This window comes from Coffea eugenioides, chromosome 7 (assembly GCF_003713205.1).
Source record: "Coffea eugenioides isolate CCC68of chromosome 7, Ceug_1.0, whole genome shotgun sequence".
In the NCBI taxonomy this organism is placed as follows: Eukaryota; Viridiplantae; Streptophyta; class Magnoliopsida; order Gentianales; family Rubiaceae; genus Coffea; species Coffea eugenioides.
Window position 1 is genome coordinate 4,205,722 of NC_040041.1, and position 17,049 is coordinate 4,222,770.

Sequence of the window (17,049 nt, forward strand, 5' to 3'; positions counted from 1 at the left end):
TCTTGGGTTTTGTTGACTCATGTGATGTTATTTAGTCCTTGGATTTTTTCTTTATTACGCTATTAGTCCTTAAATTTAATACCTAGTATTATAATGGCATTTGACATTTTTTGGCCTTTTTTTATACAATTGTGGCCAGACACGTGACTGTCATATGGCTTTTTTGGGTAACAATTTGGGAAAAAATAGTCAAGGGTACTTAATGTGCTCAAAATTTGAAAGTTCGGGTACCAAATTTGTTTTCATCCAAAATTTGGGGACTAAAACCGCTAGTGCGTCAAAGTTTAGGTACCAAAACTGCATTTTTTGCCTTTTTTAATTCCATTTTGGCCGGACACGTGACAGTCACATGGCTTTTTCCGGTAACAATTTGGAAAAAAAATCGTCAAGGGTACTTAATGTGCTCAAAATTGAAAGTTTGGGTACCAAATTTGTTTTCGTCCAAAATTTGGGGACTAAAACCGCTCGTGCGTCAAAGTTTAGGTACCAAAACTGCATTTTTCTCTATATATATATTTTAAAAGTTATATCCAATAATCTACTATCCAAATTATTATTGTTTGGAACTAGCCCTTTGTCCTCATCCAAAAAAGGGCGTAGCGTTGCAATGATTGACATTTTTGTATTTCGAGTCATGAAGGTCAAGTCACAGATAGTGTTGAAGCTGAAGTGTTACAGCTTTTACACGGCCAGAGCGGTCCTGAGCTTTTACACTTGGGGCCTTGAGCCATAATGACGATTGGAAACGTGTTACTCGGATAAAGTTTAAGAATAATTTAAAGCTCATCTTGTTCATATTAGTGATAAATACTCCAGGTAAGGCAGTTTTGGAGTAGTTAGTGCTAAGGATTTTTTTAATTACTGCTGTTGTGTGGCTTAATCTATTGCTCATCCTTTATCAACCTATACTTTATGCAAAAGAAAGAAAAAGAACAACGATAGTGGGCATAGTTATGCACTAATTGCTAAAGGGGAACTTCTCAAGCTTGGTGCCACTGTGGCATTACTAAGAAGAAAATGCCATATTCTTATGCTACAAATACTCTGTTTGGATTAGGTTTTTTATATACACTACTAGTTTTTCATATATAAATCCAAAATAACACTTGTAAATGTATCTCAAAAACACCTGAATACATCAATCAAAGATACTAAAAAATAATAATTAGAAAAAATTACGATTCATTTTTTTCCTCTATTACCATTCCTACTTCTGTCACCGCCGCTATCACCACCTCTCTTTCCATTCTTCGCCTGTCCATTTTCTCTCTCTTTCTTCCCACCACCTCCACATTTGTTTGATCTACTTGTCAAATCAAGGGACCAACAAAAAAAAAGACTTAAATAGTGATTTGTTTATCTCTTTCATATTTTTTTTAATTTTAATTTTTTACCTTTTCATATATCTCCACACCTTTCTCGTTCCAACTATCAGATCCAGAATTCAAATTCTGAACTTGACAATAAGAACAACTCTAAAAACCCTCCTTGATGAGAAGAACTCTTCCATCTTTTTATTGTAATCTCACATTTGAGAATTTCTTGTCTCGTTAATTTTTTAACCATTACTCTCGACTGATCTGACAAACTTTAAGTAGACTACGCATGGGCTGATCTTGTGCAAGTTGGACTATAGAAGACAGTTCGAGCAATAGACCAAACAATAAACAAGTCCAGTCCACGACATAGCGCTAAGGACAACACTGAACCAGACCATTTTCTTTTTAACGTCCACCAAAAGAACCATTGGCCCAGATTTTTGCTAAATAATATGCAAAACCATTCCTCACTTTTGGCAATTTTATCAGTCGAATTTAACACTTTTGCCAATCACTTTTGGCAATTTATCATTAAAAGAGATTTTAGGTGTTAATTTTTGAAAATACGTGATTAATTTGAAAAATTATTTAAGGGATTCAATATTTGTGATTGTCCGTATTCCAATGATTTATTAAGTGTAATTTAATTGTATTAACTAGTGCTCACCAGAAAAAATCATTTCTTTTTTTATGTCCTTTTTTTTTCAATATTGAAGTAGTAGGTGGTACCCCTTCTTTAATCAAAATTAATTGTCTAATAAAACCAAGGAGTTTATTTTTTTTTTCAAACCAAGGAGTGTATTTGGATAGACAATTTTTTGGAGAAACTTTTTTAGTTGCAAAATTAAGTCAATTCATAATTATTTTTTAAAATTTTAATCATTTTATCTCATACAAAATTTTCATTCCCACCGCTCTCTTGATAAAAAAACTGATATAAATTACATTTTTTCAATCCCACTTAATTTTTGCTAAAAAAACTGATATAAATTACATAACAAGAAGTGATATATTATCGTTACAGAAAATTGTTGTTCCAAATAATCTTCCGTCAAAGCTCTGAGAGTCTATTTGATAACATAAAAAGTGCTGAATCTGAACTTTTTCAGACATTCAAATGTTTTGAATGTTTGATAAATGAAAATCCATTTGTTGAACTTGTTAAGTAGTGTTGAACTTTTGTGTATTTTTTTCAGCACAAGAATCCTAACTGAATGCTTAATTCTGATAAGAATCAATAGAATTAGTTCAACTACCTTATCTTATCTACCAAATCTACCCTTGTTTCTTAGTTGTGTTTAAAATTCTTATACAATTAAACAATTTAATATTCTCTATCTAATGATTTTCTATTTCTCTTTTCTCCCTTTTGAATGACTTTCACTTATTCTCCACACTTCTCATATAATATAATTTATCTTTTATATTAATTTGATTTAAAAATAAATATTGTCATTTTCATACCTAACATTTTTAACTAATTAAATCATAGGTTCTATTTCTTTTTTGGATGAAAAGATATAAGGGCAAAATTGTCAAATTTACCTTATTAAGCATTCAGTTATAAATATTTATCAAACAGTATAAATAGTTTTAGTATTAAAATTCAGACATTCATAAATTTTTTTCAGTGTTTAAAATTCAGCAAATTAATTGTTTCAGTATTTAGATTTCAGAATTCAGATTCAGTTTTATCAAACGGAACTTGAGTTAGTAAATTAAAATCGCTATCATTTGCAAGAATCCATATGAAAATTTCCACTACTGCACAAAAAAAAAAAAATACTGCAATAAACAGGCTGTCCTACACTCCTACGCTCCAAGCCCAATTTCCAACACTACCCCTTTGTACAACTCGATTTCATGCATGCATCATGATACATCCCTTCAGTCACATCGAACAGGAAACCCCACCAGCCACCCATTACATCAGTCCCCCATCAGAACCAGGGGTACATCTGTAAATCTATCCACCATTATTTCCTCCAATTTGCTAGATCCTTTTATTTTTCTTCGCCTCGCCCGAAACAGAAAATAATCCAAAACAAACCCCCAGCCTGGATCAAATCTTTCCGTCAATTGTCAAATATTAAAATAAAAACCACGCACCTTCACCATTGCACTGTGATTTGTGCTCCCCATTGAAAGCACCAAATAAAAAAAAAAAAAGAAGAAACCAATCCCCTCTTCCATCGCCGGCCAACCAACGGCGGCGCTCCGCCGTCAGTATATAGTCTTTCAACATCAATTCACAATTACATCATCCGTCTGTTGGGACGGTGTCGTCGGATCGTTTAAACCCTTGCTTCCGTCCATTTTTATTTATGCGGAGAAATGAATTTGCATAGATTCTAATTGAGTAGATCCTTCTCGATCTTCGGAATCGAATTGAGCTGTTTTTTATTTTTGGTGACGATTCGATTGGGGAAAATGGCGCAGAGTCAAACGCAGGCTCCGAATATGGATCAATTCGAGGTATATTTTAAGAGAGCAGATTTGGATCAAGATGGTCGGATCAGTGGAAGCGAGGCCGTTTCCTTCCTTCAAGCCACAAATTTACCTCGACAAGTACTCGCTCAGGTTCGTACTACTTCCCTACTACTGCTTATGTTTTGTTCCATTCTCAATTTACTGAATTTTGCTGCTCTTTTATTTATTTATTTGTAATTTTCCAAAATTAGTTATTTTTTGGTGTATTTCTTAGTGGTTGTATTTCATAGTAAAATCACGTGCTTTAGTATAAAGTGTAAAGTTTGTGTTCTTGAATGTGAGAACCGGGTGAGAGTTGGTTAACTGTGATTTTTCAGCTTCGTAGCTACTTTGACAGAAGTGGAGCTCGGGAAATAGGTGGTTAGGCTACTGGGATAAGTTGCAATCTTTTATAAATTATGGCTGTCATCCCTAAAGGAACAAAGGAAGAAAGGTAGAAAAAGAGAGATGTGCTAATAAGGAGTATATCGAGATGCACATGGTGCAAGAAAGATGGAATATGGCAGCGTGGATTCTTTGTGCGCTCTTGGAGATAGACCTTAAAGCTTGAAATTTGTGGTTTTTTACCCTTTTTCTGAATTTGGTTTTTGTTTTCTCATATTTTTAGTCCTTGATGGGAGATGTAAATGGTGTGGTGAATGGTTTTTGTGGATTTGAAAGTCGTAAATAGTAGTATGTTCAAAGTGGTGAATTCCAGATTGTTAAAGCCACAAATGTTGGCATGGATGGAAAGGGAATAAGGGATGCATCTTGCTTACCTTGCTCCCTCCTAAAAGAAAAGGAAACACGCAATAGTCTTTGCTTGATGCTACATGTAGGATAAGTTTGTTTGGTCGATATAAGGTTTGCAATAAATGGAACAGAGAAATAGGTGCCTTTGACTTAGTTATGTGCTCCTCTTGCCCTTGCGGTGGCAAATATCTTCTTCTGTTCATCTCTTTATATGTCTTCCTTTTCACAAGTGTGCCCAGCTACCCACCCCCCCCGCAGACACAGAGATTTTGCTTAAGACATGCATGTTTTTCTGATTTCACTTTCGGTCTAAGTGAATTATGTAGCATTACTGTATGATAAGGTTATGTAATGCTTGATTCCACGAGATTTTATTTTGAACAGCATATAACTGTTTAATAGATGTGTATACTTTCATGTAACAGTTGGCAATATTTGATATGTGACTAATATTCAGGATTTCATGTGATTTTATCAGCTTTTGATGGTTTTGTCTTAGGTAAAACTCTAATATGCAGAGAGTCCTAGAGGCTTGTATGGGCTTATTTTATTGTGTATGTAAATGTCCCTCATTATTTTTAAATACTCTTGCTAGCACCTGCTTTTTTCCTGTTAAAAATCAATACGACACTATTGTTTACATATTCCTCTCTTTCTTGCAAATGTTAATTACAGTTTCATTTTTCAAATTTTTGTATTTTTGTGTTAATGGTGTAAAGTTAATCTTAAGTATTCCATCGTGTTATTTTAAATAGAGGACTACCACTATTAATACATCGCTAAAATACTGTCCTTTGTCTGTTCACAATATCATGGAAGAGAGAAATAGGTAAATACTGAGTTTGTTACTTATTTACGAGCGGGAACAGGTAAGGACTAGCAAAATGTTATCTTATTTTAGTAGTGCTGGAACTTATCGCTGACTTCTTTCGAGTGTGAAATGTGCTTATGATTGCACCTGGTGCAAAACCATGCTCCAAAATGTGTATTTAGTATGTAAAGACTCATATATACCAAAGTAATTGTTATTTCACCATGTGGTTCATGGTGCATAATCATGCCCATGCTTTGTTAGAAAGTTTAAGGTAGTGAAAGTGATAATTGCTAGTTGTGTTCGCTTTTCATGCTACATTTATTATTATTTTTTTAATGCGCAAACAGTGATCTGGTGTTCTGTGTCTCAAGGAGCATTCTTTATTAATGTAACTTTAACTTAATTTTACTCATTCATTTTTGTTTGGTTGCCATGTTCCAGTTAGTGATTTGGATTCTCAAACTGCAGACTGCAGACCTGTAATTACCTCTTTTAATCAGATCGTTTTTCTGAAGTGTAATAATAGGAACAGGTCAATTTCAGTTTTATTTCTATTTGCATTTAGTTCTGCTTTATGGCCTAGGCAGGGCCAGTCCATTAATGATATTGAGGTTTGAGCACCTTTTTGGGTGATTTCCATCTGAACAATTGGATCTCATTTCTAATATAAGATCTTTGTCCTTTATCCAATCAATTATGCTGTTGTCTTGTCGAAATGTACTGCTGTTGTTTAATTCTTTTTCTAATGAGGCATGAATTTAAAATTGCGAATGAGTTTGTTATGTATATATTTGCAAATGTTTAGTGATACTACATTTCTGTTATTTTCAACTTTGTTTACATGAAATAGAATTGTTTACAGTTCATATGCTGCTTTTTGAGATTTGAACGTTACATATTTGAAATGACTACTTTTGTGGTTTTTCGCAGATATGGACGATTGCTGATCAAAATCGAACTGGCTTCCTTGGTCGTCAAGAATTTTATAATGCTCTTAAGCTTGTTACAGTAGCTCAAAGTAAACGAGAGTTGACACCAGATATAGTAAAAGCTGCATTATATAGTCCAGCTTCAGCAAAAATTCCTGCTCCCAAAATTAACCTTACACCTAGCCCAGGCACTCAATCAAATTTTACAGCAGGGTCTGCTGTGCCACCACAAAGTGCTACTGCTGCAGTGCCACCTCAAACTATTGGCATCAGGGCCTCGCAGGGACTTACATCTCAGCAAAGTCAAGTTATGAGGCCGCCTCGACCCCCACTTCCTAGTGCTACTTTTCAATCTCCACAAGTTGTTGGCGGTCCACGAATGCCTCATCATGGAGGTATCGTGCCGGTTTCTAATCCTCCAAGTTCCTCTCCACCCCTTGGTGAAAACAATGTTGTCTCCCAGGCTGGACTTTCTTTTCAATCAAATAGAAGTGTGGGACCTGTAGGGCAGGATAGTTTTGCAGTGGCTGCATCTGGATTACCACCTTCTACACAACCTGGAGCACAAGCAGCCTCTGTCTTGCAACCTGCTTCATCTAAACCAAGTGATACTTCAGTCAGTAACCTTGTGGAAGTGAAAGATTCCAAAGCGTTTGCTGTGGCTTCTAATGGATATGCACCAGACTCACTTTTTGGTGATGTCTTTTCAGCTGCACCTATTCAAACAAAACAAGATTCTACCAAAGTTACATCTGGTGTTAGCAGCTTACCTGTATCATCTGCAATTGTTCCAACATCTATGGGAGTGCAAACTGCAGTTACATCTAGTCCCCTTGATTCTACCAATGTTACAGCTGGTGTTAGTAGCTTACCTGTCTCATCTGCCATTGTTCCGACTTCATTGGGAGCACAACCTCCTGTGGGTAGTCAACACCATCAAGGACAGTTACCAGTGAAGCCAAACCAACAATTTTTGACACAAGCATCCCCTGCATTGCCTTCTGGAGCTGTAAATTCTGCAGGTTGGCCAAGGATGACTCAGTCTGATATTCAAAAATACAGCAAAGTGTTTATGCAAGTGGACACTGACCGAGATGGAAAAATCACTGGTGAACAGGCTCGCAACCTTTTCCTCAGTTGGGGGCTGCGAAGAGGTGTGACGGCTTCGTTTGATGCAGAAACAAACACAAGCACACATGCACATATGTTTATATGAATTTTTCTTCTTTTGTTGTTTCTATAGTGTTGTCCTTGCTTGTGGCTTGCGGTGATTGTATGAAGCAATGTTACTTTACAGGTTCAGTGTGTAGAATCTACTTGTGCTATCTGCTGTCCATGAATTCACCATTTCTTAGTTTTAAAAGATCATCTAACTTCAACTGGTGCATTATCTCCATGACTTAATTTTGATTATCACTCTCCTATAAAGCTTGGATTGTTGTGTGGATGGTAACTCATGGATGTGGTCTTTCAAATGAGACATTCCTTGATTACAAATAGATCCTATCTTGGCGATTTCATTTTATTGCAAAAATAACCAGTGACTGGTGAGAAGCTATTGAACCTTTAAAAACCCCTCAGTTCTATTTTTTGCTTGAGATATGCCCTTTAAAACACTGATATCTTGAGTGAACTGTCCGTAGCATCTGGCACAATCCTTTCAACTCATTTGGTTTTGGGGCATGTTTTATTTTAGTTAGGAAAATTTATGAGGTTCAGTCATAAGAAGTTAAGGTATAGTGTTCTTTCTCCTCTGTTCTTGTCAGTTTTGGTCTGAATTGTCTGTTTATTGTAAAAGGTGTGACTCAGTTGTGAAATTAAATTGTTTTGATGTGGCTTTTATTCTTGCCGAATTTGGTTCTGATTCTTCGAATGTTTTTTCCCCTTATGTGCTGTCATTAAGGTATTCGTTTTTGCTAAATATCTTTTGTTGAATATTAGTATCTCTTGGTCTTTCAGAGGTGTTAAAGCAAGTATGGGACTTGTCTGATCAAGACAATGACAGTATGCTTTCCTTAAGAGAATTCTGCGTTGCTCTCTATTTCATGGAACGGCATAGGGAGGGTCGGCCCCTTCCTACTGTGCTTCCAAGTGGTATCATGTTTGACGAGACAATGTTACCTGTCATGAACCAACCTGTTGCACCTCAAGGAAATACAGTTTGGAGAGCTACTTCAGGTAGTCACTTTTATTTTTTTATTTTTTTTTTTTTTGCATTACAGATGATTCTATCCAATGTTAGCTAGATCCATGATCCATTTCATTTGTATTAGCTTTTCAGCAACCACATTCTACGAAGCCGCCTCCTGGGAAGCCGCCTCGTCCTGTTCCTGTTCCTCAACCTGACGATTCCATGCACCCAAGTCGGCAAAAACCTAAAGTTCCTGTTCTGGAGAAGCATCTTTTGGATCAACTTAGCACAGAGGAACAGAATGCACTGAATGCAAAGTTTCAGGAAGCGTCTGATGCAGAAAAGAAGGTCAGTTTTGATTTTTCTATGACACGCTATTGTTAGCCCATCTCCTTGTTCTGTTACTTTTTGGGTACACAGCAGTCATGAACATATGCCAGCAGATGTAATGTTATCTGATTTTTATTCTGTTTTTTTTGTTCTTTTTCTTGTGGGGGGGGGGGGGTGGGGTGTTTCTTGCTTGATGAAGTTGCTGGATCTGTAGCTTTGGTTCTGCCCTCTGAAATACCTATGTGGATTTGTAACCTCATGTAGTTGCATCCCTTTTCATCTTAACAATATAAGAACTGAATCCGACTATTGTTTCCGATGAAATTGGTCTGTTTTGCCACCTGGAATAATAGATGATAAGCAAAATTTCCACATTATTCTTCTGTTTTGTCAATTTCAGGTAGCAGAATTGGAGAAGGAGATACTAGATGCTAGAGAGAAAATTCAGTTCTATCATGCAAAGATGCAAGAACTTGTGGGTATCTTTTCTCCTCTGTTGGACATCATTTGTCTGTTTAAATTTATGTACTGAACATTGAGCAGATTTGATTTGTCCATCGTCATAATTTAAGTTGGTCTTATTTCTTGTTTTGAAGTGGGTTACACATTATAAAAATCTTAATAGTTGAGGCTTCTTCAATATCAAGACTCAAATATTACACTATTGATATCGGTGAAAGAGCATTAATGGCATCTATTCTGTTCATTCCATTGATTCCAGATCCTGTACAAAAGTCGATGTGACAATCGACTGAATGAGATCACTGAAAGGGTTTCTGCTGATAAGCGAGAGGTAGTCCCTTTGATTGTGGCAATCAGTTACTCTCTCTTGTTTTCATTGGCTTTTGCCTAAGAGAAGTGTATTGTTGTTAAGGTGGAGTTACTGGGAAAGAAATATGAAGAGAAGTATAGGCAGGCGGGAGATGTGGCATCCAAATTGACAATAGAAGAGGCCACATTTCGGGACATTCAGGTAGCTTTTTGGATTCTTTTGCTAAGTGCTTCTGCCATTTGTGTCTGTTATTACCTTCTTCATGTTTCTTTCAACTTCTAAAATCTAATTGTACTATTCTTAATATTGCTTGATAAAGCGCATTTACAAATGTAATATTGTGCTTAACCCTTTGCAGGAGAAAAAGATGGAGCTTTATCGAGTAATTGTCAAAATGGAACAAGATGGTGGCGCTGACAGTATTCAGGTACTTTTTACAACAGAGAGGTTTCTTGCTAATAAGATAAGCTTATTTTTTCTGATCCCAATTTTGGCATTCACAGGAACGTGCTAATCGTATCCAGTTGGATCTTGAGGAGCTAGTAAAATCACTGAATGAACGTTGCAAAACTTATGGATTACGTGCCAAACCAACCTCACTAGTTGAGCTTCCATTTGGTACTTTCAGAGTCATAATTCCCCTTGGCCTTGCTGCTGATCTTCAATATTTTATTTGATTTATTTATATACTGAGTTGCAGTCCTATTTTACAGCTAGACAAGCAAAACGTAGATTTAAAACTTATGTGTAAAAAGTTTGAGTTATAGCATATCTCTTATTGCCTCAGTCGATGATTCTGTTTCCTGGTCAAGATGATTGTGGATATTTCACGGCTGCAACATCTAATCAAATGAAAACTTAGTCAGTGCCCTTGCTGGTTTGATTTATTTGGAAATATGTTATCCCCACCTCTGGCATCCCCTTCCCTGTTTATGAATATGTCCAATTTTATTATTATTCCTAGAATCATGCATGTGATTTTCTTTATTGAGGCTGACCTGTTTGCCTGTTGAATTTGTTCAAGAACACGAGTTTGCTAGTTAAAATTCAAGTTATTTAAGTTTTTCTTGGCCATTTGCTGAAGTAAACCAATATAACCAATAAAAGGACTGAAACTGCTGATGATGTTCTATACCAAGCTGGGGAAGTTGTAGATAGATCTCTCTTTATGATGATCTTAATACTTGTTCTATAAATAGTTGCCTTTTCATGTTATGGTTCTGTCTGTTAAAGTTGTAAGTTGATGATTTCGCTTGAGATCCAGTATCAGTACAACTGGTATTTGGTAGCTAGGTTGGGGATTGTAGTTAATATGTGAATCTGGAAAAAATTGTTGACCTTTTTCCTGTTTCCAGTTAGCCTGTTTTGACTGTTCCGCTTTATATTTTACACTGCTGCACATGTGTTTGAATTCATCCATAAATTGTGTATAGTGCTTTACATGATTCGATTATCTTTAAGGTTGGCAACCTGGCATCCAAGGAGCAGCAGCTGATTGGGATGAAAACTGGGATAAGTTTGAAGATGAAGGTAATTTTGAGAAGTCATTTTTAGTACTTAGTTGATATTCACTTACGTTAGAAGTATGTCTTCATGGGGTACTCGTCTTTGAGACTCTAAAACAGACTATCCAATACACTTGAAGTAATTTCCAAATGATGAGTCCTACTCATTGGTTGGTTGTTTTTTTGACACTTCAGGGTTTTCATTTGTCAAAGAGCTCACCCTGGATGTGCAAAATGTCGTAGCCCCACCTAAACCCAAGTCTTCATTGAGAGAGAAAGAAACATCAGTCAATGTAAATGGGGTTGATAAATCATCTGCTGATGCTGATGGTAAGGCAGAGAAGGCACGGAACACTAGCAATCAGAGACCTGAGGATGATGGAGCGAATGCCCAGGGTGAAGAGCACAGTGTGAGTAGTCCACCTGAGAGTCCAGCAAGAACTAATGCACTTGAGAGCGAATCTAAGGAGTTTGAAGATTCTTATTCTAAAAGGGATATCAGTTATGATGGTTCACCCCATGCTACCCAGAGGTAATGTGGTTCCCGCCTCTCTCCCCCCAAAAAAATGGAAAAACTCAAATCTGTGGCAGCCCCCCAACTTATTCTTTTTCTTCTTTCTGCTTTAATGTTTGATAAATTGGGCATGACCAAATTAAAATATATATATATATATATATATACACCAAAATTGAAATTGTCGTTCAATCGTCTCTCATGATGCACATTTAGCCTGCTCTTTATTGATTTTGGTTACTTCCTTTTAGTTTTATCTTGTAGTCTGTTTTGTGGAAGTATCAACCTTCAATATCTCTTGCTATTGCAGTGAACATGGGGGTACTGAATCTGTGTTCATGCCGGACAAAGGTTTTGATGAACCAGGCTGGGGTACGTTTGACACATCATATGATACTGATGCTGCATCAGAGTTCACTCATGTAACTAAGGTATCTGATCGTTTACTTTAGTGTCTTTTAATCATGTTTCTATTTTCGTTGATTAAAAGGTTCATAACAGGCATATTCAGCTGGTGAGATTGCTCTTAAGTTTTATGAGGACTAAAAGATCTAGTCAATGAGCGTAGTTTCTTCATTTGTAGTTTATCTGACATCTCTTCTTTCCCAAAATCAAATATTTGGTAGTTTTAATTTATTGGTTGAACATGAGATAATTCGGGGTGCCAAAAGCTGCATTATTTACCGCTTTAATATTCTTACAGGATGTACACTCTGAGAGGCAAAGTGATAATTTATTTGGTTCTGATGACTGGGGCTTAAACCCAATAAGAACTAGTACAGCTCGTGCGGATAATATGTACCCGAAGCAAAGCCCTTTTTTCGATTCTGTACCGAGCACCCCAAGTTACAATGTGGGTGGCTCCCCTCTTGCAGACAGCATGTTCCAAAAGAAAAGTCCATTTGGCTTTGCTGACTCCGTTCCAAGCACACCAATGTACAGTTCAGGCAATTCTCCACAAAAATTTGGTGATGGGCCAGAAGAACGCTCTTTTAACAGTAGCTTCTCAAGATTTGATTCATTCAATATGCAAGATGGTGGACTGTTCACACCACGCGAACCACTACCCTTTTCAAGATTTGATTCTATGCGCAGCACCAGAGACTCTGAATATGATCATGGCCTTTCCGCTTCACGTGATTCCCTAGCAAGATTTGACTCCTTCCGCAGCATGGCAGATTCTGATTACAACTTTGGCCCCTTCCCACCTGGTGAGTCGGTTGCTAGGTTTGATTCCATGCGCAGCACCAGAGGCTCTGATTTTGGTCAGGGATTTTCATCTTTTGATGATGCTGATCCTTTTGGGTCAAATGATCCTTTTAAGACTTCATTGGAAAGTCAAACACCGAGGAGAGACTCTGATGGTTGGAATGATCATTTTAAGACATCATTTGAAAGTCAAACTCCGAGGAGAGATTCTGACGGTTGGAATGATCCATTTAAGACATCGTTTGATAGTCAAACACCGAGAAGAGATTCTGATAGCTGGAACGATCCATTCAAGACATCATTTGATAGTCAAACCCCGAGGAGAGATTCTGATAGGTGGAACGATGCATTCAAGACATCATTTGAAGGCCAAACACCAAGGAGAGATTCTGATAGTTGGAAAGCTTTTTAGTACGGTGTTTTCGTATTTTATTTGATGAGCTTTGTGTTTTCAGTAACTGTTAGCTTTTTCTCAAGGTGTTTGCCGGTGGAGGTTTTGGCAAGATGCTTGTTTCGTTTGGTCCTGCTAGTCTAAGAGAATCGAGTTGAACTCGAGAGAAGCCCTGGCCCTCTGTAATTTTACCAATTTGGTTCTTTTATTGTTAATTTTTTCTTATCAATTTTCCAAATTGACGAAAACTTTAGTGGTGCTTAGGCATATTCATTCCTTGGCTGTGTAAAATGTGTACGAGCATTATGCTATATTTTTTATTATGTTGGTATAGATCAATATTTGCTTGAACTAGGGCTTATCTTAACAACTTCTAGCACTTGTTTCTTGGACAATTGTCGCACATTCCTGGCGGATATTATATGGACTTCACAGTCATATCTCTCCTATTTTCGCTGCTCTTAGGTGCAATGTCATGAATGAAGGTACACCCCATCCGAGGGTTCCTTTCCATCAGCAGAAACCACAAAGGCAAATAAACAAATCTGGCACCTGTGTTGCACCAACAGTTTTTGTATGCCTGGTACTTTCCCATGGTATTGGCGACGTGTTTCCCCAGTTGAAGTTCTCGTGTGCGAGGTAATTTGACAAATGCAGACAAATGCAAGTTTGTGTTAGGTTGAGTTCAGTCGACATTAACATATCAGGCCTCCGGACTACAATGAATGGTTTTTTATGGATGCTAAAAATTGAATTAAAAGAAAAGTGAAACACCTCATTGCAACATCTTCCTCCTGCACATGCAAACACTAATCCACACCAGAGACAAAGAAGCAGCAAAATCAAAACAATGCTAGCACTACTCCACATCAGACACAAGAATCTGAAAAGTCCTCACCAGAAGAGCCACCGAGTCACAGCCAAAGCCATAAACCCTCTGAGCCACAAGCAAATACTTTGCAGAATCTCCACCACCTCAGAATGGTTTGATCACGGGTGGGAAAACAAAGAAATAGATATGCACATACTCAACGGAACAAGGCTGCTCAAATGTACCTGCACCCAAAGTTGGTTGTGCTTATATCTTCTTATCCACCGAACGCAAAATAAACCAAAGCTCCAAATCTCCACACCCTAATGATATTAAAGCAGAAGCCCAAGCTTTTCCATAGACAAACACATTCGACCAACAAAAGGTTTCCAAAATAGGCCAATTTGTTAGAAAATCAAAAGATCTTCAGCAATCACTGCCTCCAAAGCTCGACTATTCTATTACATCAGCACATATCTCATAAGGGCCAAACGGTGTAAGAATTAAATACAACCAAGTTTGGATCGAAAACAGCTCCACATGTAGGCTGATGCAGGTACAACATAGCAATTATTAGCTATAGAAATCATGTAGCTAATGCAAGCAACCTTGAGAATGGACAATCATTGCATCAACAGCAAACCTGCCAACAGGATCACTTACGACAAAGCCAAGGTCACCAAAAGATGTGATGCTAGGGACTCAACAATGAATTTAAGTCTTCTGTGACTATTAACAAGGAACATGATGCAGTGGTAAGCAAGGAAGGTTGTGCTCATTAATGAAGGACAGGTAATGGCAAGGGACTCCTGCTCCAGTTATAGCAATGAAGACATTGACACCAGTCTTGGTGTGGGAAGACAGGAGATACATAAGCGAGAACTAAGAAGTGGACTATCTTCCTTGAAACAATGAGCGCATCTGAGTATGAGCTCTCTTCATCTTTATCCAATTACACTCAATCAATAGCAGTTTCCGGTGGAAAAGCCAATTCCAGTACCATGGCAATTGCAGCTCAAAATTGGATTTAGTAAGTCCACCACTGTTTCTCCCTTACATTAAAACTCTGAGAAAGTGCAATAAAGAAGCCTAGAAAGAACAACTCTTGCTTCTCAAATATTCAGCTTTTCAAATACGTGATTTGGTGAACTCCTCAGCCTTCATATTTCAAGATTAAACATGATAGCCTGCAGATTTGAAAAATGGATAAGATGTTACGTTTTCATTATGCATTCCAACTGATTCTTTACATTAAACATGTTCCTGCCTTCTGACCAAACTGTTTTGCGACATAGGCATAAAACCAAAGCATTCCACGAATCATAATCAGGGATAATACCCTTCTCCAACATTTGCAGAAACAATACTAAAGCTGTTTGGAAATCCTCTTTAGAACAACATGTATTAACCATTAGGTTATAACTTCCAGCGTCAGGCAAGCATCCTCTTGCGATCATGTCTTCCATGAGTTTTACTGCATATCCAACCTTACCCTGCCTGCAAAGTCCACCAATCAGCGCATTGACAGTTGAAACGATAGGAGAATAACCCCGACCAACCATGTCAGTCAATAATTCTAATGCTTCCTTTATACGTTCTAGTTGGCAAAACACTTGAATCATCTTTGCATAAACCAGAGCACTTGGAGCACCGCCTTCCTCAGTCATCTGATCATAAATTTTCTTAGCTTCATCAGTACTGCCATTCTCACAGAGTCTTAGAATTTTAGAGCTCCTGCTTACAGATCTTGGAAATAACTTTTCCATCTTCATCAGAAACTCAAGTGCTTCATCAAATCGATTCTCCTTACACAGGCCATATATGATGCTGTTGTAAGGACTAATTTGACCACCAGAGCCCCATTTACTGTCCTCCATCAGCTCCAAAACCTTAAAGCCATCTTCCATCTTCTCACCCGAACACAAGCCATGGATTAGTGTATCAAATGTGACAAAGTTCCAATCTATGCCAACCCTTTTCATCTCATCAAACATGTCAAGGGCTGAATCCAACATCCCAGAGTCGCAGAGACCAGAAATCAATGCATTATATGTGTCTGCGTTGGGCAGAAATCCTTTCATCTCCATCTCCTTCATTAGATGACGTCCAACCTTCACTTTGCCTAGTCTACAAAACCCTTTAATCAGAGTGTTATAGGCTACAATATCAAGGGTCCCTCCCATCCCCTCGACTCTTTCTAAAATCTCAACTGCATCAAAAGCACGCCCGGCATTGCATAGAGTTTCCACCACTTTTGTCACTGTAACCACATCAGGCACAAACCCACTACCAAAGCTCTTTTCCAAAACCACAAGAGCCTGCACTAAGTTTTCCTCCCGACAGTAGGCAGATATCAAAGTATTAAAGGTGACATCGTTAGGCATTTCCATGTCACTCATCAAACTTCTAGCTCTCCCAACCTTACCATTCTTACAAAGAGCATGAATCAAGGTATTATATACTACAACATTAGGCCTGATGCCTCGGGTCTTCATCACTTGCAAAAGCTTAAAACCATCCCCAATCCTACTAGTCAAGCAAAGCCCTTTCATCAAAATTCCATAAGTATAATCATCACCCTGTACCCCACTGCCCATCATTTTCTTCCTGTAAAACTGCCTAGCAATATCAATATCTTCCTTCACTAGAACATCAAGTATAGAATTGTATAGCTTCAAAGATGGAGTCTTTTCAAACTTAGAAACCAACTCAAGTACTCTGATCACATCTCTAATCATCCGCGCACGGCCAAGTCCCCGGACTATTGTGATGAAAATGTCCTCCTCAGGTGGTGACCCAATTGAACCAGGCATTTCGTCGAGCAGTTGTTTGACAGTATCGAATCGTCGAAAAATGCAGAGCTTGTGAATTAAAGCTCTGTAGGTGGACTGGGTGTGAGTAAACTTGGGAACTTTGGATGCCCATCTGAAGGTTTTTATGGCTTCGTTAGCACATTTCTGTTCTAGAATTAGATGGGCTATTTGCTGGTGGGTGGGAACAGGTGTGGTAGAAATTGGATTTGATTGAATGTAAAAGAATAGTCTTTTATAGATTGCTCTGTTGAAGGAGTTAAGACACATTAGCTATGTTGTGCACGGAGTT

General features: G+C 37.7%; 2 protein-coding genes across 2 annotated transcripts; one reads left to right on the forward strand and one right to left on the reverse strand.

The window, feature by feature from the left end:
• The first annotated feature begins 3,381 nt into the window (after positions 1-3,381).
• LOC113777655 (epidermal growth factor receptor substrate 15-like 1) lies at positions 3,382-13,490 on the forward strand. Its single transcript, XM_027322809.1, has 13 exons — positions 3,382-3,899; positions 6,286-7,438; positions 8,244-8,462; positions 8,558-8,763; positions 9,146-9,220; positions 9,467-9,538; positions 9,620-9,718; positions 9,876-9,944; positions 10,021-10,135; positions 10,979-11,047; positions 11,218-11,554; positions 11,847-11,967; positions 12,240-13,490. Exons 1-13 carry the CDS (start codon positions 3,750-3,752, stop codon positions 13,155-13,157), a joined length of 3,603 nt encoding a protein of 1,200 aa, XP_027178610.1. The 5' UTR covers positions 3,382-3,749; the 3' UTR covers positions 13,158-13,490.
• A 425-nt stretch (positions 13,491-13,915) lies between these two features.
• LOC113777998 (pentatricopeptide repeat-containing protein At2g17525, mitochondrial) lies at positions 13,916-17,027 on the reverse strand. The gene has a single exon (XM_027323234.1). The coding sequence runs from the start codon at positions 17,025-17,027 to the stop codon at positions 15,162-15,164; it is 1,866 nt and encodes a 621-aa protein (XP_027179035.1). The 3' UTR covers positions 13,916-15,161.
• Between the last annotated feature and the right edge of the window lie 22 nt (positions 17,028-17,049).

Excerpts from the sequence above, each read along its gene's own strand:
- LOC113777655 (XM_027322809.1), top strand. The coding sequence starts at position 3,750 with ATGGCGCAGAGTCAAACGCAGGCTCCGAATATGGATCAATTCGAGGTA. Across the intron at positions 9,719-9,875 it reads CCACATTTCGGGACATTCAG|GAGAAAAAGATGGAGCTTTA; the intron begins GTAGCTTTTTGG and ends AACCCTTTGCAG. Across the intron at positions 11,048-11,217 it reads GGATAAGTTTGAAGATGAAG|GGTTTTCATTTGTCAAAGAG; the intron begins GTAATTTTGAGA and ends TTGACACTTCAG.
- LOC113777998 (XM_027323234.1), bottom strand. The coding sequence starts at position 17,027 with ATGTGTCTTAACTCCTTCAACAGAGCAATCTATAAAAGACTATTCTTT.